The sequence below is a fragment of the Hippocampus bargibanti genome, linkage group LG13, assembly GCF_051943395.1.
Source record: "Hippocampus bargibanti isolate YZ-2025 linkage group LG13, ASM5194339v1, whole genome shotgun sequence".
Classification (NCBI taxonomy): Eukaryota; Metazoa; Chordata; class Actinopteri; order Syngnathiformes; family Syngnathidae; genus Hippocampus; species Hippocampus bargibanti.
Genome location: NC_142746.1, coordinates 5,345,162 through 5,367,786, shown reverse-complemented (window position 1 = coordinate 5,367,786; position 22,625 = coordinate 5,345,162). Strand labels below are relative to the sequence as shown.

Below are 22,625 nucleotides of genomic sequence, written 5' to 3'. Positions count from 1 at the left end.
TGCTGGAGGACAGGGGTTTAGTGATGATCCAGGCTAAAGAATTTTGGACTAGTTGGAGTTTATGGAGAAATTTCTGATTGACACTGAGGAGAAGTGAGTGACAATAATCGATGCAGGAGGTGACGAGACTGTGGATAAGGATACCAGCGGAGTGGCCTCTTTGTGTGAAGTTTGTATGATGATCGTGGACTTCAGGAAATCCATCACCACAGCTACCCATCACACAATCCAACTGCCTCGTGTCAACCGTTGAGACCTTCAAGTTCCTGGGAATCACAGTCTCCCAGGACATGAAGTGGGAGGTCAACACCAACTCTATCCTGAAAAAGGCCCAACAGAGAATGTACTTCCTGAGGCTGCTAAAGAAGCATGGCCTGCCACAGGAGGTGCTACGACATTTCTACACGGCTGTCATCGAATCCATCCTGTGTTCTTCCATTACCGTTTGGTTCGGGGCCACCACAAAAATGGACAAAATCCGCCTTACACGGACAGTTAGGACGGCGGAAAGAATCACTGGCACCGCCCTACACACCACTCTCGAGGACTTGCACACTGCAAGAATCCAAACTAGGGTGCGGAAAATCCTACTGGACCCTTCACACCCTGCCCACCACCTTTTCCAGCTACTCCCCTCAGGCAGGCGGTAGCCGATCCATGCACACCACATCCAGCAGACATTTAAACAGCTTCTTCCCCCAAGCCATGAACTCTTTGAACAGTAGCCCAAATAGAACTGTATAGTGCCTCTTGCATTTTTTTGATGATGATACTAGTGCAGCGTGTTCGACCGGAAACACATTCCTTGTGTGTTCTACATACTTGGCAATAAAGATGACTCTGATTCTGATTCTGTTTTTCTCCGGGTACTCCATTTTTTCTCTCACTGCAACCCTTGTGAGAAAAAGCAGATCAGAAAATTGATGGATGGGAATACACTTGTCACCCATTAAAAGGATGTTTTTGCCCTGTTTAACCCTTTACTGCCTGAATTATTTTCTAGTTAAAAAATGTTCATTTTTTATGGTCATTGCTGGATATAATAACATACTAGTAGCTTCATTTTTTATTATTTTCCAATAATAAAGAAAATTTGGTAATGTGCCTAATGATACATTCGTCATGAAAGACCTCAATTGAGACGGTGCCTGTTTTGGAACAAATCAACTTCAAAGACTAGACTTTGATCAATATAACAGTTTTTTTTATTTACATAAAAAATACATAAAATATTTACATGAAATACAAACATAATTTACATAAAATATTTACATAAAAATACATAGTTCCTTTACAGATCCAGAAAACTAGCTACTTACCATGGAATAATGCAAAGCATTTCTTGTGATGATTCAAACAAAGATTTACATTGCATTTTTTGCTGTCAATAAATAAATCACAGTCAATTATTGTGTGAAAAAAATTATACTCTATTAATATACCAAATAATAAATACAGTTCCATTACACTGTATATTTCCGTCAAACGAGTTATTAATTTTTTCATGTCACATCAAAAGCTGTCATGTTACAGCTGTTTTGTTTGCATGATATAAGGCCATTTAAATGCTGGCTTTTAAGTGCGTTTTTACAGTTGGTAATTATTTCTGATTGGCTCTCTCAACAGAAGGAAGGAGTTTCTTACTGGAAATTAAATGTGACTGTATTAAAAGCCAAAGTTGGTCATTCCCGAGATTACTGTAAGTACAACTTTATACTGTTGTATTAAGTGCATGTAAAGTGAAATAATGATTGGAGATCATTCCTCTCCTTGCTCACTATGTTTCAGTTTCAGAGTCAGACTGTTACGTCAGTCTTTATCTTCCGACGGCAACTGCAAGTGCATTCAACACAAAAACAGTGCATAACAACAGTAATCCGGAATGGAATGAAACTTTAACCTTCAGGGTTCCCTCCCATCTGAAAGTAAGTCCACAGGGAGTTCTTTTTTTATCATAAAATGGTGTGCTCATATCCAGTGTTTTTGTATCACATTTAAAAGGCAATTTCAACACTTCCGGATGTCAATGATGACACAATTGTTGATTTCAAATTTGCAGACTGCGCTAAGTAGTTTGATGTTTCTCCAGAATGTTTTAGAGATCAGTCTGCATGACGAGGACCCTGGTTCGCACGATGACATCATTTCAGCGACGATGTACGATCTCAGCAACCTCACACTTGGAAAGAAAGAAAGACTCTCATTCAATTTAAATTCTGAGGTAAATGCAATCACTATAGTCACACTTTTGAGAGAGGTGGTGGTTTGGGGGCGGTATTGCTGTCATATCCACATCAGTATTCCTTGTCAAGAAGTTTTAATACCAAAATGACGACGGCAACTTGTCTGCGAATTTCCTCCGGGATTGTGAATCAGCATCTACGATGGTCTCAGTCGTGATAAGTAAAATTCTCGCGAGGTGACAGAATGAAAACATGTAATTGACCTTATTGAGGTTACAGCATGTGGCAGACGCAATGTTTCGAAAATGCAAAAACCCGTTTAGTTTATGTCATTGTGTACTTTTTTGACATGCTTGGCTTTCAAATATTTTGTCTGTCATTTAGATAATTTCATCAGAGCCTGAAAATTTCAGTTTGGGTCTCGGTTTATGACTGTTGCCTGCAACATTAGTTTACATAATCAGAGATGCTCTCACCGCTTTGATGCATTTATGTGTCATGCTCCTCACCTTGACCACCTTTCCATGTTTTTTTCAGAAAACAGACCAAATGTTAATAGAATTTGAGATGCTCCAAAGGTGACAGGTTTTGCGCATATTCATAAAATATTTGCTCTCAAATGTGAGAAGTACATTCTTATCAAGTTGTTTTTTTTTCCTGTTTAGTGAGGAGCCCCCAAGTGACTATGTCAGTAATGGCATTCTCATGGTAAGACACATGAATTGCACTATTATGCGTTCAGTCTATGAATCCTTTCAGGGACAGCGGTTACTACAATGGACAGTCTATCATGTTATCAGGTTACAGGATCCATGAAAGGGTTAAAATAGATTTACACAGCGAGTCTGATTTCCCAATTGTAATTTAATGACCAGATGAAACCAACCACATGAGCCAATGTTCAAATTGCACTTTAAAGGACAACCGACGCCTCCCGACAAGTTGTCTCCATACTTTGTCAAATCACCTCAAATGACTTCGACTGAGCGTATTTTACAAAGATTCCACCGCATCAGTGACGTGCGGTGCGGTTCATGGCTGGTGAGGCACTGACGTCATCTCAGTCAGATTTACAAACATGAACTCTACAGAGTATCTTATTCACCATTTGATTGGCAACAGTTAACGTGTTTTGTTTTAAATGTCATGTCAGCATTCTTTATATAAACTGTAGCATAGAAAAAAACGAATGAAAAAAACGTTATCGAGTTACCTTTACTTATAAATGAAGTCCATGCGCCGCTCCCTCTGAAGAAAGGCATCAATAACTTCTTTGTAGAAGCCTTCCTTATTCTTCTTCAGTTTTTAAAGTCTCTCTATTTCTTTCAATTTAGGTATGAAATCCTCTATTCTGAAAATAAGGCCAAGCAACACGAAAAAAATGACTGGATGCTTGCACTTAACTTGCTGTTTACTGTAGCTTGCTCTCATGCACTAATTCTATTATTCTGCAGCCGAGGGAGTGCAAGAAGAATCTCTGTAATCACCAGCGTCCCCTGTCATGAGGCAGGAGAACTGTGTGTCTCACCTATGCACACAGTTTTGACAAAAATAAAATAAAATAAACACTGTAGTACAGTTTTTATAATGTAAAATGACTCTACATTATATACACCAGCTAAACTGTAGAAATTTAGTTCATATAGCTATATTTTACATTTTAAGACTCGCGAAGAAGAAGTCTTGTTTTTGAGTTGGTGACGATACCTACCATGACGTCACGGTAGGTATTGTCACTGACTGAAAAAAACGTCACAAAATGCATTTTGGGTACTTTTGTACTTTGTTCTGAAAACTTGACACGTGTTGATCCGTGTTGATGATGAAATTAGAAGGAAAACACATAAATAACACGATGATGAATCGTTGTGTGTTGCACCAAGACTACTATTTGATACGAGCTGACACAAATTCCCAGCAGACAAATTCGGCCATTTACTTACTTACTTACAAATTAGGCCATTTACTTTGTTTGGTCTGAAAACTTTGTTGATCCGTGTTGATGGCGAAATTAGAAGGAAAACACATAAATAATGCCATGGTGAATCGTTGTATGTTGCACCAAGACAACTATTTGATATTTGCTGACAAAAATTCCCATAAGACAAAGCCCATTTCCAACGGAGCTTGGGCGCCATCTTGTGCATTTTCTGGGACGCTACATTTCAGTCCAGATGCCTCAAAATGACACGGAATGACTTCTTTAATCGATTGCAAACATTTATGCTTTCCTCTTCAGAACTATTTGAATCATATTCATAACTGGATGAGTAACAAGAAAGCATTGTTTTGATTGCTGAGCAAAGCAAGACGTCTTGGCGTGACGTAATGAACAAGTGGGCGGGACTTTCTGAAACTGGCCATTTCCGGGTTCATTTTGAAGTAGTTTTTGGAGCCTTTAAGTCGTTTTTATTGGTGTTTTTCAGTTGACTAAAATATCAGCCTGTGTGTTTTGGGTATTTTAGATGCTATAAACGTTTTTCTGATGTCAGTTAGGAAACAAAACAATGGTGTCGGTTGTCCTTTAAGATCACTACATTGGTCGACAACAATTGAGAAGTACAAAAGATATATATATATATATATATATATATATATATATATATATATATATATATATATATATATATATATATATATATATATATATATATATATATATATATATATAGAGAGAGAGAGAGAGAGAGAGAGAGAGAGAGAGAGAGAGAGAGAGAGAGAGAGAGAGAGAGAGAGAGAGAGAGAGAGAGAGAGAGAGAGAGATTTAAAATTAAAAATGTTGCGTATCGTTGAGTTAGCTTGTATTTGTTTTAATGTGAAATTCATCTTTCCTTTAGGCAGCCCCGTTTTCTATTTTGGACGTCAATGTCGACAAGCTTCTAAACAATCATGGTATGGTACTGTTGGTTAACTTTTGTTTTGCCAAATAAACCAGAGTCGGGCATACATTTCTCTTTCCGTAAAACAATAGCACATGAAGAATATTTTGGAAGTTATCACACATGTCAAATTATTTAAATTTGTGCACTTGACATATATCCACAAGTATTATTCATGAAAATTCAGCCAATGATTTTCTCCCTGTTTTCAATAGATGGCCTGGGTAAAACGATCAAGCTTTGTGGGGCCTGTCCAGAGAATCAGCGTATGACAGCAAAGGAAAGCACCAAGCTGCGGTTTTTCATTAACAGAGACTTGGCAACTGAAGTTGGAGTGGCGGTGAGTTTCACTTGCACAGATAATATAACAAGGGGTTAATTATTACCTTTGTCAAGTAAATGGAAGTAGTCAGTGTGAATTATGGCGGTGTTGGCTCTCGGCCAAAGATGTCAAAGACAATTTAGTCAAAGGCCAATTTTTGAGTTATGTCTTCCTTGCCAGGGCTGCTATGAGAGGGAAACAACAAAATAATGACTTGTACAAAAGATAATTAAAAGAATACTAGTTTTGAAATCAGCCATGTCATTAACTCATTCGCCGCCAGACAATGTTAAAATATGTGTCCACTGCAGTGCCAGGGATGTAGTCATTTTTACTCAAATTGCAAAACCCACAGAATATTGAGTTTCAGGCCTACATCAACATTCAATACAGCGTAATAAAACTCATTAGAAGAAAAAGGTTATTTCGAACTTACTTGGTTGTGTAGTTATCTGCATTGAAAGTGGGGGTGGCTGTACAAAAGGTAAATTCTGCCCCCTCGTGGGAAAAGCATTGCCCAAGGTCTGACGGTAGCTTGAAACGCAAACCCAAACAAATTCATGAATGGTGCTCCACGTCATGCTTTTCAATTCCCTAATAAATTCTGGAATGACAGTGACTGATTATTGTTCAAGTGAGGGTATACCGAGGAACAAGATTATTGCAAAATCTCAACAAATTTTTTTTACACATGACAATTGACGTTTTGGAAAACACATGATTTACTTTCGGGGGCAACATAAATTGACCTGGCGTGCCGGATCGGACCCACAGGCCTTGCGTTTTGACACCAGTGCTTTCGGGTGTTTGCTAGCGTGTGTGCGTATCATCTCCTGTTGCAAATGGTGGGATTAAACTATAATTCAAATTGTTTTTCAGGCATCTGCTGGTGATGCCCCCTCAAGTTCAGCAAGGCTTCAGCCACTACCACCTGAGCACAGTTGCAAAGTGTCCATTGTTATTAATCAGGTAACAATTAACCTGGATGTAAAAAACAAGGACAATTGAGTCGAAACTATTTCAAGCAATCTCGTTGTTGTGAGTTGAGGAAAATGTTCAATTATGTAAGCACTAAAAGTAGAAGAGATAAGTAATCTGAAATATTGGAATTATGATTTCATTAAATGATACATTTGGCTCCATTTAGCTGAAGCAATGGTTATGGACAGGGAGACCCCAGCATTTTGGAAGAAACCAACCGTGCATCATTTTTTTTCATTTGCTTTTCAAAACGAATCAAGAGCTCAAAGAACCCCAGCAATGACTGGTTTTCTCAGTATTCTTTCCAAATATAAACATGGTTTCTGATTTCCGATCTAACACACAAATGGAAAATCGATAAAAACAGAAAACGACCGATTTGGAAGTTTCTTACACTTTCGTTTGCTTCAATTTGTGTGAAAATGAACTTGAACCGGAAGCGAGCTTTCCCGTGATTTACAGTAGTTTAATTTATTGAGACTCAAGCAAAAGCACACTTTCATGCCATTTTTGTTGTTGTTGCCATTCCCAAACATGTGGCTATGGTTCCCAATTAGTATTTCTTGACAAAAAAAAAGGTTTTATGGAAATACTGGGTCAAAAAAACAGCCTCCAGTAATCTTAATGTCTTGACTATTCTTGACATTGACAATCTTAATCAATTTTCGCCAACTACACGCGACTGGTTAGCACATCACCTTCACAGTCCAGAGGTATCGAGTGCAAACCCCGCTTTGGCCTGCCTGTGTGGAGTTTGCATGTTCTCCCTGTGCTTGTGTGGATTCACCCCGGGTACTCCGGTTTCCTACCACATTCAAAAAACATGCATGGACGGCTGATTGAACACGCTAAAAAATGTCATGAGTGTGTGAGTGTGAGCACAGATTGATGTTCGTTTCTGTGTGCCCTGCGATTGGTTGGCAACCAGTTCAGAGTGTCCCCCGCCTAGTGCCCAAAGACTGTTGGGATAGGTTCCAGCACCCCCAACAACCCTATTGAGGATTAGCAAAAGGCTGGACTGATGGAGAGACAGAGACAGAGAGAAAGAGAGAGAGAATGAGAGAAACATGATTTTTTTCCGCATTGAAGCTTGTAAGATGTAAGCAAATCAAGCCGCAAGCTAAATGATGACATCTGACGGTACAGCATTCACAGTAGCTTCATCGTTGAGCACACTCTGTTAGACTTAATTTTGTTTCAACACCAATAAACATAGGTGAAAGAAACAATACAACATTTAAAGATTGCCACATGACTGGTTCGATGACATTATAACTTTTGAGTTGACTGATGTCTTTCCCCTCTGTAATAGGACACTGTGGATTTAGATGTTGACACACATGAATGGTAAATAGCCTTTTTTTCTTATGTGCTCCAAATTGGAACGTGTCCAGTACCCGTATATCCTAACATTTGTCGATAGATATTGACCAACTGTTAATTCTAATCTTTTTGTTGTTTTTCTTTTTCATTATAATCTGTAGCATTGATAACCAAATTGCAGTTCGTCTGGATTTGGACATTCCACCGCAAGAGAAAGAGTTTTTGAAGAAAAGGAAGTTAATTGCGGGGCAGAATATGCAAAAGCTGTTTGGCCTTGACTCTCCACCATCAGCAAACCAGGTGAATGAGTGACGTTAAATCCACCAGTATATCTTTGGTTTAAGCACCACAAAAATGTCAAAAACGTTCAATACGATGGCCACTGTGCTTACCCAGAGGTCCTCATACAGACTAATCCATTTAATGGTGCCTTAGGATACATGCATAAAATTGACAGAATTTGTGAGAAAATACCTTGAATGTTGTGACTCTTGTTTTCAGTTCTTATTATCAAGCTTATCATCCCAGTATTGTGGCACTGGACTGTTTGTCGCCTGTACTTCAGAGATCAGTGAAATTCCCTCCTAATACGTGAGAAAGTTGGCCATCTATTAAAAAATATTGCAAAATGGGGATGGTCAGTGTTCTGCTGTAAATTTCACATTAATTAATAAAATTAATTGCAGTCTAAACAAATATTGCAATACATGACTGCATGACGAAATTGTACAATTATGAGTTAAGTACATTCATACAGATTCACAAAGTGCTTCATCAGCAATAGCCCAAATCACATTTTGCATGATATTCATTTCTATCTGGATTTATATGGTGTAATGCAGCAGACATAGAGAATCATTCTACACAATACCAAGAACAGCAGCAAATGAACGAATAAACAGATAGAAAGAAAAACGGATGGATGGACGGACAGACAGACAGACCAGACAGACAGACAGACAGACAGACAGACTTCTGTGTGTTTCAAAAAGTTGATTCTTCAGTTCCCACTGTATAAATGAAACATGTATCCATCATTTAGGTGCCAACTATAGCAGTCGTGGGTTCGGGGGGAGGAAGCAGAGCAATGACGTGCTTGCTCGGCAGTTTAAAGAGCCTCAAGGAAATACAAGTCCTCGATAGTGTATCTTATATCACAGGAGTGTCTGGATCTACTTGGTGAGTTAAGTTCGGTCATTCAAATGGAACTCTGTAGTCATTTTAAAATCCCTCTTTTTCCATCCATCCATCCATCCATCCATCCATCCATCCATCCATCCATCCATCCATCCATCCATCCATCCATCTATTTTCAAATCTGTTTATCCTAAGTGTCATACGTGCAGCATGCTAGAGCCAATCCCAGCTGTCTTCAGCTCGATCCTGAGCTTGTTTCTAGCCAATTTCAGAATCCCTTTATATTTTGAAAGTTAGAGTTGCACTCTGTACGTCATTTGTCATGCATGAAATGCAACTGATAGCCAGAAAGGGCATACACACGCCAAAACCATGAGGCTGGACCACAGCATTCTGAGGAACTGCTGAAGATACTCAATTATTATTAAACAAATATGTAAGTTAACTAAAATGAATCACAAAGTAAAGACAGAACAGACAAAAAAAAACAACTCAAAAACAGGGGGGTAAATTTCGTGGGCCACATTAGTGTAGTTACCGTTTCCCCTGGACTGCCATTATGACTGTGAAACCATCATAACAAGTCAAGAATAATAGTTTTTTGACTAACAAATAAAGGCTCACAATAGTATCATCATCAAAAAATTGCAAAGAGGCACTATACAGTTCAATTTAGGTTACTGTTTATAGAGTTAATGGCTCGCGGGAAGAAGCTGTTTAAATGTCTCCTGGATTTGGTACGCATGGATCGGTAGCGCCTGCCTGAGGGGAGTAGCTGGAAAAGGTGATGGGCAGGGTGCGGAGGGTCAAGTATCATTTTCCGCACCCTAGTTTGGATTCTTGCACTGTGCAAGTCCTCGAGAGTGGGTAGGGCGGTACTAATGATTTTTTCCGCCGTCCGAACTGTCCGTTGAAGTCGGATTTTGTCCATTTTTGTGGCGGCCCCGAACCAAACGGTGATGGAAGAACACAGGATGGATTCGATGACAGCCGTGTAGAAATGTTGCAGCACCTCCTGTGGCAGGCCATGTTTCTTTAGCAGCCTCAGGAAGTACATTCTCTGTTGGGCCTTTCTCAAGACAGAGTTGGTGTTGACCTCCCACTTGATGTCCTGGGAGACTGTGATTCCCAGGAACTTGAAGGTCTCAACGGTTGACACAAGGCAGTTGGATAGTGTGAGGGGTATCTGTGGTGATGGATGTTTCCTGAAGTCCACGATCATCTCTACTGTCTTGAGCGTGTTCAGCTCCAGGTTGTGACGGCTGCACCAGAACTCCAGCTGCTCCACTTGTTGTCGGTACGCAGACTCGTCGTCGTCTTTGATGAGACCGATGACCGTGGTGTCATCTGGGAACTTTATGAATTTGACAGCTGGGTGTGTTGAGGTGAGTCGTTCGTGTAGAGAGAGAAGAGCAATCGAGAGAGGACACATCCCTTTGGGGCTCCAGTGCTCGTGGTTCATGTTGAGGATGATATTTTCCCCAGTCTGACCTGTTGTGTCCGTCCTGTTAGGAAGCTGAGGGTCCACTGGCAGATCGTAGGGGACACTCCAAGCTGTAGAAGTTTGGGGATGAGAAGTTCTGGGATGATGGTATTGAAACAAGTGTGCACTTCTGCTACAAGCTGAATGTTGAAAGCAAACACGAAGCTGTAGCATCCAGTGACAAAAGAGATTGTCTCATATCTTCTGTCCCACGTAAATCCGCTTCAATTCCAAGCTGCAACAGTTTCACATACGCATCGGCGCTCTGCGGTGACGCTCCTTTCTTCTCATCGCGGCTCCTCAAGCCATGAATCCATCCATCTGCTGACTGGCCTTTCCGCTGAACAAAGCGGAGCTGTGAAAATTCTGCCCATTACAAGCACACAATCGCCCGTGTGGTGTCCAGCAATGACAGTAAAATGGCACTGACATTCCTCCCAATCACAAATCGTGCTGGCATATTTGTTCTGCAGAAAGTCTCCTCCTTGATAAAAGTTGTGGCAAGAAATTCTGAAAAACAATCCGTATCCATTTCACACGCCGCACAAAAACACAAAGTGACAAAAGAAAACACAAAAACAACAAAAAAAATAAGGCTCGTGAGAGCACTTGCTGACGGCTGCTGACTTGGGCGCCATCGTGGACTTCAGATTATAGGAAGTATCATGGAAGATGACATGTTTGAGTGGCTTTCGCAGGTTGCACAAATGATGTGGCGAGACATATTTTGCACCCCGGTCTAATTGTGACACCCCTGCTCTCAAGACTAAAATAATAAAACGCGTAAATAGTAGAACAAAAAGGTGAGGTGGTGCCTGAGCCTGCGTTTAAAAACAGGCATGTTTTTTTTTGCCATAATTGTCAGGGAATATGATTTATCTATGCATTCACATTTTGAACTTTTAACACGATCAGCATTTTCATTCTGAATAGGGCAATGAGTGCCTTGTACAGAGATCCAAACTGGTCACAAGACGGCATCGACCCTGCCATCGCTGAAATAAAAAAAGAGATGACGAAAGACGTCAAGAGTATCTTCTCTCTGGAAAAAATGGAATACTACAGGCGTGAAATGGAAGGAAAAATAAAGGAAGGACATATTTTATCCCACGCTGATTTGGGAGGCCTGCTGTTTGAACAAGTAGTTTTTGGTGAGGTGAGTAATTGCTCACTAGGTCATCTTTTTTCATTTCATATTGAAAATGAATTATTCTGAAAAATGTTCAACTTCTGCAGAAAATGGTCAATACGCTCTCTGAGCAACGGAAGACAATAAATGAAGGCCAAAACCCTTTGCCCATATATACTGCGGTCAATATGACGGAGAGGATGGGCATTGAATCAGAAGCTGGTAAATATCATTGGAAGGGTTGATCATTTTGCAGCTCTGCCTGTACGTATATTAGATACAGTATTTACCGTATTTTCCACACTACATTATATGGCACACCTTCAGTCAATGACAGATTTTTAAAAGGTTTTCCATATACAAGGCACTTTCTGACAACTCCTTTCACTTCCAAAATGAATAAACAACTGTTTTATTATTTTCTCAGAGGTAAAGTATTGGTATTGTCCAGTGGCGGGCCGTGGATTTAATCACTAAGACTAAGCCTTCAGTAGTGCTAGGTCTGGATCAAGCCAGACTGAAAAAAGTGTGGTGTGATTCACTACAAGTCAACTAGAGGGTACCATTAGCCAAGAAATAACTGACCGACCATTTTTTTCTCAAAAAGTCCATCTTTAAAATGGCTTTAAATGTAAATCTCCAACCAAAGCCATTGTGGGTTGCCAAAACGGCTATTAAATCAACACAACAATATATTTGCTTTTGCAGCTCGCTACCAATACAGTGTGCTAGCTCTGGCCAGTATCCTCTTATGACTAGAGGCTAGTGATGTTATGATGGGCTAGTTACTAGCCAATACTTTGCGAAAGCTCTGATGTTGACCAGCGCATTCAAGAAGGTGCTGCTACCCCTTTGGGTTGCCAACTCAAAATCTGATTGGTTAGAGCAAGTTTGATCGACACATTTAATGCGATAGGGCCCGGAGAAATGATTGTGAATGTGTACAGGTAGATTACTGACTCTGGTAACAAATGATGGCTGAAATGTGATTGGTTAAATACTTAAATACTTAAATATGAAAACACATATCTGGAAGCTGAAAGGAATTTCAATTTTGAATTATTGAATTAGAATTCATGGACAAAATCTAATTCACATTAGTCTGTGATTCAGATATTTTTAGGCCAGCAGAGAAGGCGTTGCAGGCCCTGACGGCCCACCACTGGGTATAAGATGTAGTGCAACATTTATATCACATTGTGGAGGGGAACCTTTCCTCCATTCAGTCAACACGTAAAGAACATTCTGAATAAGTAACGGTTAATTAGACAGTGCAATCACAATTTAGTAGCACTCGTAATAGTGCAAAGCATGGACAATAACAACAATGACTCAAATAATAACCTTAAATAAATACCATAACACCTCAATGTTGTTCACGCATTAATGTCCAAAATCACAATATTATCAACCTTGTTCAACTGTAAACACACAAAAGAAACACGTAAAGCTTAATATATCAGTTCCTTCCATACACAGGTAACATCCGAGTTACGACCGGGTTCCGTTACGAGAAAACGGTCGTAAGTCAAATGGTCGTAAGTCGAAATCCATTAAAAATGGCAGACGTGACGTTTACACAAAAGGATAGTATACGATGTCAATCTGCTGTTTTTAAGCAACATTTTCTCTTGAATACTATTATATACCAAAATGTTCATTTATAAATTTTATAACTTTTAGTGTCATTTTTAGCATTTTATATTTCATATTATCGATTTTTATTACTGTACAAAAAAAAAAAAGGGTCTGGCGGTCGTGGTCGTAAGTACGGGCGGTTCAACATCAAGAGCATTTATGTTATTTTCTGTAATATTTACTGTGTCTTTTTTCCCGATCACCAGAGTGGTGCGAGTTCACCCCCTTTGAGGTTGGCTTTCAAAAGTATGGTGCTTTTGTGCGAGCTGAGGACTATGGCAGTCAGTTCTTCCTCGGTCATCTCATCAGAAAACTCCCAGAAATCCGCATATCTTATCTGATTGGTAAGATTGTGGAATCTAGGTCACTTGGTTTTTAATCGATTGCAGTTGGACTATTCTGGTTGTCGATGAAGCCCTTTCACTTTTGTCAGACTTCTTAATGTCATGCACAGTGTGAGTTAGGACAGCATTAACTTAGTTGAGGGTGTGGCTTGTGTTGACAAAAACATCTCCCATGAAATATGCCCAAACATCTTTTGGTGGTTAGGAAAAAAAAAGTATTTATTCATTAACTTCTCTGAAGTCGGCATCTGTTGGACAGTTTAAGCTTTGCACGGGATTCAGGCACATCACCGGGTATCCATTTTCCCCAAAAATAACGGCCGAGTAGGAACCAGGTCATCGGAAGGTCTTTACAGTAAATGTGCTGCATCGTCACATCAACACCAAAATTCAAATCTACCTATTTTGCGAGCCCTTTGCCTTACAAAGTCATATTCATTGTGCGTGCAAATGATAAACAGCATAAATGAACTTGAACAATTTCACACACAAGTAGGCATATTTATATCATTTAAACAACGTTTAATGGCCATCTTTAAACAAAGGAGGCTACCCCCCCCCCCCCAAACATACACAGAATGCTCTCCTATACAGTCAGTAATAATTCATCCTCAGACTACTTAGAATATCCGCCTTTATTCAATACAATGACCAAGAAGCAAGTCCAGATACTGTATATGTTTGTTTGTTTGTTTGTTTGTTTGTTTGTCTTAATCAGGAATATGGAGCAGTTTCTTTTCAGTCAACATTTCTCAAATAATGAAGCTCTCCAATCTTGAGAACAATAGCGAACCAGATACAGACAACAAAGGTAAGGGGAATGGACTAAATAGAGTACAGTGAAACCTCGGTTTACGAACCCCTTGGCTTCCGAACTTTTCGGTTTACGAACGTTACATTTATGAAAATTGTACCTTGGCATACGAACTATTTTTCGGGATACACACGGAGCTGCATCAATGAGTGATGTGTCGTTCGCGAACGAGCCCGTTCCCCTAACACTGTTTTTGCCCTCTATTCCCCGCCCCCAGTCTTCGGATAAAGCCACGTGATTGGTCAAGAACGCAGCAGTGGGGAACGGGGTGACAGACAGAGAGAGAGTGAGGCCGTTCTCCAAAAAAACAAAACGGTGTCATCGGTTAAAGCCACGTGATTGGTCAAGAACCCAGCAGTGGGGGGGGGGGGGGGCTTAAACATTAAAGAGACAGGGAGACAGAGAGAGAGTGAGAAAACACACACACACACACACACACACACGAAAGGGAGATGACAGAGCTTGAAACAAAAAAAAAACAAAAGTGTGAGAGTGTTAGAATAGTGAGAAAATGGATAGAAAACAGTTAAAATATCCCATCAATCAGGCTCCACAAATAACCCGCACAAGTCATCTGTACACTTGATGCTAAAAGCTATCAACCCAGCTAAACAGATCGCAATTGATGAAGAACTAGATACAATTATCACAGAGAAAGTACCTACAAGGGATCATTCCTCCAGATGGTGAAAGAAGAAGGTTACGTTCCTCATCAATTGTTTAATGCTGAGGAAACCGGACACTCCATTCCATCAAGCCATTAACGACCATCACAAAGGTAAATAAAATGACTTTATTTCACAGTAGTTTATTTCTTTAATCGTAATACTAGAGCACATTTATTATACATAAAATAAGGTATATTTTGTGTAGTTTTAAGGTTTTAGAAAATGAGAAAGTACAAAATTATGTTTTATGGGGAACGGATTATACTCAATTTAATGGTTTCCTATGGGAAATTAATTTTTGGGATACACACTTTTCGCATTACGCACTCTGTCTGGGAACCAATTAAGTTTGTAAGCCAAGGTCCCACTGTACTTAGAATGCTTTGTTTTTGTATTTATATTGCTTTGATTGCAAAGTGTTTGGACATTCTGTTGTATATCAATGACCCATAATCCATTCACAAGCTTGTCTTTTTTCTCCCTTTACATAGAGCCTGAAAATGACCCTTTGACTCTTGAAACTCAACTTGTCAATCCATCCTCAACCATTTCTAGAATCATCAGTGATTTAATGTTAAATCGCCCATTTTCTTCTGAAGAATACAACTTCATGCATGGTCTCTCATTTCACTCAAACTACAATACACACAGCAACTTCACAGCCTGGAAAGGTAGACACTTAAGTGATTTTTTTTCTTGTTTTGTTTAAAAAAAAAAGATTACAATCCATGATGAGAAAATCAATATGAATGAAATTAAATGATTTTTTTTTTGTTTTTAGTTATTAATAATAACGTTAGATTAGGCCTTTGTTACATCTAATCCAGTGGTTCTTAATCTTTTTCGAGGTACTGGTGGAGTTCTTTTGAAAAAAAAAACTCGACATCAGCCAATCAGCCATCCCTTTATTTGATTGATACACCGGAGAACCAATCAAATGACATCTCATTATACCCAAAACACGCAGTATGATGTTTTTTTTCAAATGCAAAACCCCAATAAAAATGACTTAAAGTGTCCGCAAAAAATTGAGCTGCGAATTGGGCATTTTCAGAAAGCTCCGCCCCCAGTTCGTGACGTCATGCCAAGACGTCTTGCATTGCTGGAGAATCAAAACAATGGCTTCAGATTCAGAGAATATGCTTTATTGTTACATATCCAAATACTTCTGAAGAGGAAAGCATACATGTTTGCAATCGATTAAAGAATTTACTCCGTGCCCTTATGAGGCAATATTGAGGGGAATTGTCTCACCGAAAAAGAGGCACAAAATGGCGACCTCCTGTGGCCACCTCCGTTTCCACAGGCTGATAATTTCCTTATATGGAGCTTGGACGCTCTCTTCTGGCGGCTTTTGGGTGCAACACGAGGTCCCCATGCCAAACAAGTACAGCAAAATACATTGACGTGATGGAATGACCGCTACTTTAAGATATAACTTTTTCGTAAAAGTTTTAAACATTGAAAATAGTAAATAAAATTGTGGGAGATGTATGTTTTTTTTTTTTTTTTTTGATTATACGTCATAATATCACACCAGTCACACGTTGACCACTACACAGCACTGACTGATTGGACAGCGCCAGCGATGGCTGCAGATGAACTCCTGACATTGCTGTCATAATTGATTAACTAATTAACAAGTGGAGTCGAGCGTGTCTTACCTTCCATGGCAGAGGCTCCGTCGAACCCCTGAGACCGACTCACTGAACCCCTGGGGTTCGATCGAATACAGGTTAAGAACCACTGATCTAATCTGTAATGGGTCACACAATGAACATCACAAGACACTTTCAAATGAAATAATTTCTATAACATGAGCCCCATTTATTCTCTTCACAGAATCACACGCTGACGCTTTCCCGAATTTACTGACACCCAGTGATCCGTTACTGAAGCTCATTGATGCTGGTCTTTCCATCAATATCGGCTGTGCGCCCATCCTACGTCCTGAGCGAGAAGTGGACGTTTTCATTTGTTTCGATAATTCTTGGACCCCAAACGACGTTTTCAGGGTAAAAGTGAACTTTTTTTTCAAGGCAATGCCAGCTATTTATTTAGATGGGCTTTATGGGCTATATGATACGCGGGTTATACACAGTGGTGGGCCGTGAATTTCATCACTCGGCAGTGCTAGACTGAATCAAACGAGACTGAAAAAAGTGTCTTGCGATTTACTACAAGTCCACTAGAGGGTACCATTAGGCAGGAAATAACTGACCGACCTTTCTTAATGATGTCCATTTTTTCTTGAAGAATCCGTATTTGCGAATACTTACGTTGCCAGCACTTTTGAGCAGGCCTTGGGTTGCCAAACCGAACTCAGATTGGTTCAAGCAACAGTTTCATCGGCAATGATTTTTATGCTCCAGGCTAGTCATTATCCAATCATAGCTTGCCAAACTGCTCTGATCACAAACCGCCAGTGACAAGAGCATACTGGCCAGAGCTAGCACACGGTATCGGTAGCGAGCTGCATAGTAATAATAATAATAATAATAATAATAATAATAATAATAATAATAATAATATAATAATGAGAATAATGAGAAGAAATGGATTTGGTTGCAGATTTACTGTTAAAGCCATTTTCAAAATGGACTTTTCAAGAATAGGTGGACATCATTCAGAAAGGTTGGACAGCACTAAAGCTACCAAAAAAATTAATATCGCCATTTTATGAGGTTATCATGAATCCACAAGTTCATAGTAAAAATTTTAACAGCTCAATGACGGTATTTCGGAAGTTTCTTCAAGTCCCGTGTAATTTCCTATCTAACGGCATCCTCTAACGGACGTGTAGTAGATCACACCACACTCGCAGCTGTGGATCGATTTAGACGAAGCACTACTGAACGGCCAGGGTTGACATGCATGGCCCACCACTGATGTTAATACTTGAATGTTTTTGTTCTGTTGATGTTTGATATTGACTGTCAACAAATGCAGATTTTTATAGGGACAGTATCTTGTGCCCACCTATAAAATTTTAAGTCAATGTGGCCCCTGAACCAAAATGTTTACCCACCCCTGGATTAAAGCAATATATTCTGATTTCTTCGTCCTGGTCAGCACAAAGCTAATCTGTTACACTGTTCCATTCATATCATCATCATTCATTCCTCTTTTGTTAACAGGAACTGAGGTTGACAGCATCTTACTGTCAAGACCACGACATGCCCTTCCCACAAATCAATTTCACCACTCTGGAAGAACAACCGCTGAAAGAGGTTTACATTTTTGAAGATGAGGAGAATCCCAAGGCACCAGTAGTGATTTACTTCCCACTTGTCAATAATTCATTCAGACATTTCAAAGAACCAGGTGGGTTAATTTAAAGGGCTAGATCTCAGCCACATGTGCAGAAATGAATGAATGTATGCTGGAGAGTCATGCAGTATTAAAGTCTTGCATGTGCTAACTACTAACGTGACAAGGGTGGAAATAGCAGTGTGAAAATAAAATACAACTTTATGAAATTGAAAATTATAGACAGCATTGCATAATCCACAAAAGTGATAGAATGGGAATCATGTTAAAAATGGTAAAAAGAAATCACAGGCTTGGGCAATTACTGGTACTCATGATATGGCAGAATAGTGAGGATGCCCTCCGCTGGGCTGTATGGATTGCAGTGGTGGGCCGTCGATTTCATCGCTAAGCCTTCAGCAGTGCTATGTCTGAATCAATCCAGACCGAAAAAAGTGGTGTGATTTTGCATAAGTCCACTAGAGGGTACCATTAGCCAGGAAATAACTGACCGGCCTTTCTTAATGATGTCCTTTCTTGTGAAAAGCCTGTCTTGAAAATGGCTTTAGTGGTAAATGTCAGAGATGTTCGATCGAACACTGTGGACGAAGACTGGAACCCAGAAAGATTGTCTTTTACTGCCAGGAGACGCAGCCATTCATGACAGGCGTCTGAATTCTGCAGCCTTCTGCCGAGCTATTTATTGAGAGAATATGCAAATTAAAGTGATACATTAGTAAAACATAGTTTTCTTGATGAGAATACCACACCTCTTGAGTTCTAAGCACGAACAGCTGAACAGCTGTAAGCAATAACATATTGTGTTTTCCATGAACTGATACATTTGTAACCTGGCTAATGAGCTCTTCCTGTGACGGAGTTTGAAGTCCTAAATTACTCCTGTGATAAGGACTTTCCCAAGTCCTAAATTCTGTCCAAGGCCAGATCTCCTGGATCAAGATGGCAGTTTAACTTGCTGTGTCTTTTGACCTGATTGACCCCAGGTTGTCTGTGCTTCAATTGTGTATTCGAGTCACACATGTTGACTAAGCATATAGCAGCATGAAACTTTTAGATATGATAACTTCTTATTCTCTATCAGTAAATCTCCAACCAAATCCATTTCTTCTCCTCCTTCAGCCATTGTGGGTTGACAAAACTGCTATTAAATCAACACAATATACTTGCTTATGCAGCTCGCGACTGATACAGTATGTTAGCTCTGGCCAGTATTCTTTTGTCATTAGCGACTTGTGATCAGAGCAGAAAACTATGATTGACTAGTCATTAGCCAATCATAGTTTGCGAAAACTCTGATGGTGACCAGCGGCTTCAAGAAGGCGTTGGTACCCCTTTTGGCTTGCCAACTTGAAATCTGATTGTTTCGAGCAACAGTTTGATCGACACATTTGATGCGACAGGAAACGCAGAACTGATTGTGAAGGTAGATAGATGTAGCTGTCCAGATAGATTTCTGGCCCTGGTAACAAACGATGGCTGAAATGTGATTGGTTAATTGGTTAAATGCTTAAATACGAAAACACACATCTGGAAGCAGCGCAACAGGGGAAAAGTAATGAAAGGAAGCTGAAAAACAATTTGGAATTATTTCAAATTTATATATGAAGAATTCATGGACAAAATATAATTAACATCAGTTCGTGATTCAGATATTTTTAGGCCACTGATGTATTGTACTCCCGATTAGGTTAAATATGTACTTGATGTAATGATGATGTCATGCACATGATAGAGATGAAGGCATCAATCACGTAAACAAATTATATAAATATTTTGGAATTTGTACTGCATTACTGAGCATGTCTTTTAAAAGCAACTAGCAACTATCTCAAAATGCATTTTTAAACCTTCCAGGACAGAGGTTACTACAGTTTAGTTTACCAAATTTTATCAGGTTACAGGGTTCATGAAAGTGCTAAAATAACCCTCCCAATCATGACAAATTATGGGCAAATCCCCAGAAAAAGAATAACAGCAATTTCATTGATCCATTTGTATAAAAAGATAGATTTCAAATGTTTTATACCCAAACGGCAGAAACGATGATCATCCTCATTTTAACTTTGTAGGTGTGAAGCGTGAGACTGCAGAAGAAATCAAAGCTGGAGAGGTGGACGTCAAGACCACCGATTCCCCTTTCACGACCAACAACCTCGTCTACTCTGAGGAGAATTTTGACAGCCTGTGGAACTTAACTGCCTATAATGTTAAGAACAATAAGGAAAGCATCATCGAAACCTTGCGGAAGGTCTTGAAATCTAAAATGGATATTGCGACATAAGTCAGGCTGTGTGAGCAATTAAGCTTTATTCATTTAACCTTGAGTGATTAAAAAAGTAGTTTAGAAACAAAATGCAATGCTTTATACTTCACCGAGATCCACAACTCGCTAAATCTTAACTGTACATGGATGAAAAGGTTTCTTCAGCTGCCATCTGTACTTCTATCAGCAGTACATATGCACCTAAAAGCTAGCAACCACTGATTTGACGACAATGAGGTTACAATCTTAGCGAAAGAACATACACCCAAGACGACACGCCAGTTAATCACTGCATGGGCTCCAATAGAGACACGAAGCAATTCAAATTCACGCCATCACTGAGTGGGCCCCATACTCACACTGAAGTCTTGGGAGTGTCCACGATTCAATTTAATTCTAAAACAATTTCCATCATCATTTTTAAAGGCCTTGTTCGTAGGTCAAAGAAAAAATCATTACATGTTTTGCCCAAGTGTATGTGATGTAATGTAATGTAAATGGATCCACATTTTTTGGGGGGGATTCCATAAAAGGGATAAAAGGGACCCCACCTCCCACACCAGAAAACCACAAAATAATGTGACAATTGAACATGCATTCCCCAAAGTATCACTTCAGATTGAAAAACTATTTGAAGGAAAAAGAAAAAAAAGAATGCTTCATTTTGAAATGCGATTCCAGGAATTATATTTGCAGGCAATTCCTTCCGTGGATAAATACATTTACTTGCTCAAACACAAGAATGTGTTTTGTTCAGTCATTAGTTTGTGTCATCATGTAATCAAATAAAGGGATGTGTACCGGCTTCAACTGCTTGGTTTTTGTTTATAATGTTGAGTAGTCAGAAGAGAGATTCCCTCGCCACCCGCCGAGGAATCTCTCTTCTGACAACCACCAAGAGTCGACTAGCCCATTTAAAAGGTAAGCAGATACCTATTCTTCTCATGAAGTGAAATCTGCATATTGGAAACTCTCAAAAGGGGTTGTTGTCAGAAGGTGAGGTTCACTCTAGTCTAAGATAAGCAGAACATTGAAAACGTTTAAATAAGAAGTTACAAGTGAAATAAGAAGTTAAAAGTGAACACCTGCACAAGTGAAATAAAGAGAAAAGGTTGGAATAAAAAGTTTAAAGTGAAATAAGAAAGAGGAAACAAGGCGGTAATACGTGCGGACTGAGGACTGTTTCGCAACCAGTTGAAATCCTCTTAAGGTCCAAGGCCTGGGGCATTAGAGTCCCCCGAATAATAACCAATTGGATACTGGAGTCTAAAAACCGCCGTTTGAGACAGCTAGTAACTGTCTAGGGATAGAGTAAATAAAAAGTATTGTTATTGTTTATTGTGGCGTATTCACAACGCTTGAGGTTCTTGCATATGAGTGTAACGATCAGTAAAGATCAGGAGGATACTCCCTGAGTGTTCGGTCGGGTCCAGAAACAAGTTTTGGATCTAGAAGCTTGCTGAACATGATCTACTGAATCATTTTGAGTTACACGCGGAACTATTGTGAATACTCAGTGACTAACCTGTGGCTCGGATTGGACGGTTCTGGGTCCGACTCATAAAACCTGACAGGAAAACTACGAACTCACTACGCTTACTGGCCTCTTGTGGGGGAGTTGTTGACCTGGAAAGGGCGTGAAGACGTTGAGTCAGTGAACGGAACCGTGTGTATTAAAAATTGTGTCCAATTAAGAACGAACAGTAAGACTGGTCAGAATGGTTGAACCAGCACAGGAAAGATGGGAAACAATGTGGAACCTAATGAAAGACCATGTGTATACAGGGACACATGGCGAAAAAGGGAAAAAGAAAATAGTGGCAAAAGTAACCAAATTAAAAAAGGAAGCAATAGAGCGGCCCAGGTGGGGCCAAGGAGGGTCTGAATTGTTTAAAAAAAATCTTTCAAAAATGGGAAAAAGAATTGATTAAAGAAGGGAAAGGACAACAGATTGAGATTACAGGCAGCTTGTTACAACGTCGCAAAGCAAAAAAGAAGCAGGAAAAATGCGGCCGAAAACGCGCCGTCTTACATAATTGCGGCATGGCAGCAGCGCAAGCTGCTCACGCCCCTCAAACAAGGGCTGCTGAAAAAGAAAAACCCGAACCAATGTGTCCATCCGCAGAAATAAAGATGGAGGGAAAAGGTATTGTACAAATTGCGGACATCGTAGAAGGTGACATACCATTCG

At 39.7% G+C, this 22,625-nt stretch overlaps 1 protein-coding gene across 1 annotated transcript in view; it reads left to right on the top strand.

The window, feature by feature from the left end:
- Positions 1 to 21,298, top strand: part of LOC148889110 (cytosolic phospholipase A2 beta-like) — a 28,894-nt gene extending 7,596 nt beyond the window's left edge. Inside the window, exons 7-25 of the mRNA XM_089012616.1 lie at positions 1,627 to 1,699; positions 1,789 to 1,925; positions 2,090 to 2,221; positions 2,721 to 2,761; positions 2,849 to 2,891; positions 5,021 to 5,075; positions 5,278 to 5,402; positions 6,264 to 6,353; positions 7,678 to 7,712; positions 7,850 to 7,988; positions 8,731 to 8,867; positions 11,242 to 11,464; positions 11,545 to 11,659; positions 13,282 to 13,419; positions 14,138 to 14,230; positions 15,393 to 15,572; positions 16,744 to 16,916; positions 18,039 to 18,225; positions 20,241 to 21,298. Of these exons, the coding sequence (XP_088868742.1) occupies positions 1,627 to 1,699; positions 1,789 to 1,925; positions 2,090 to 2,221; positions 2,721 to 2,761; positions 2,849 to 2,891; positions 5,021 to 5,075; positions 5,278 to 5,402; positions 6,264 to 6,353; positions 7,678 to 7,712; positions 7,850 to 7,988; positions 8,731 to 8,867; positions 11,242 to 11,464; positions 11,545 to 11,659; positions 13,282 to 13,419; positions 14,138 to 14,230; positions 15,393 to 15,572; positions 16,744 to 16,916; positions 18,039 to 18,225; positions 20,241 to 20,452 (2,328 nt within the window). The 3' untranslated portion in view covers positions 20,453 to 21,298. The remainder of the gene's footprint in view (positions 1 to 1,626; positions 1,700 to 1,788; positions 1,926 to 2,089; positions 2,222 to 2,720; positions 2,762 to 2,848; positions 2,892 to 5,020; positions 5,076 to 5,277; positions 5,403 to 6,263; positions 6,354 to 7,677; positions 7,713 to 7,849; positions 7,989 to 8,730; positions 8,868 to 11,241; positions 11,465 to 11,544; positions 11,660 to 13,281; positions 13,420 to 14,137; positions 14,231 to 15,392; positions 15,573 to 16,743; positions 16,917 to 18,038; positions 18,226 to 20,240) is intronic.
- The last annotated feature ends 1,327 nt before the right edge of the window (positions 21,299 to 22,625 follow it).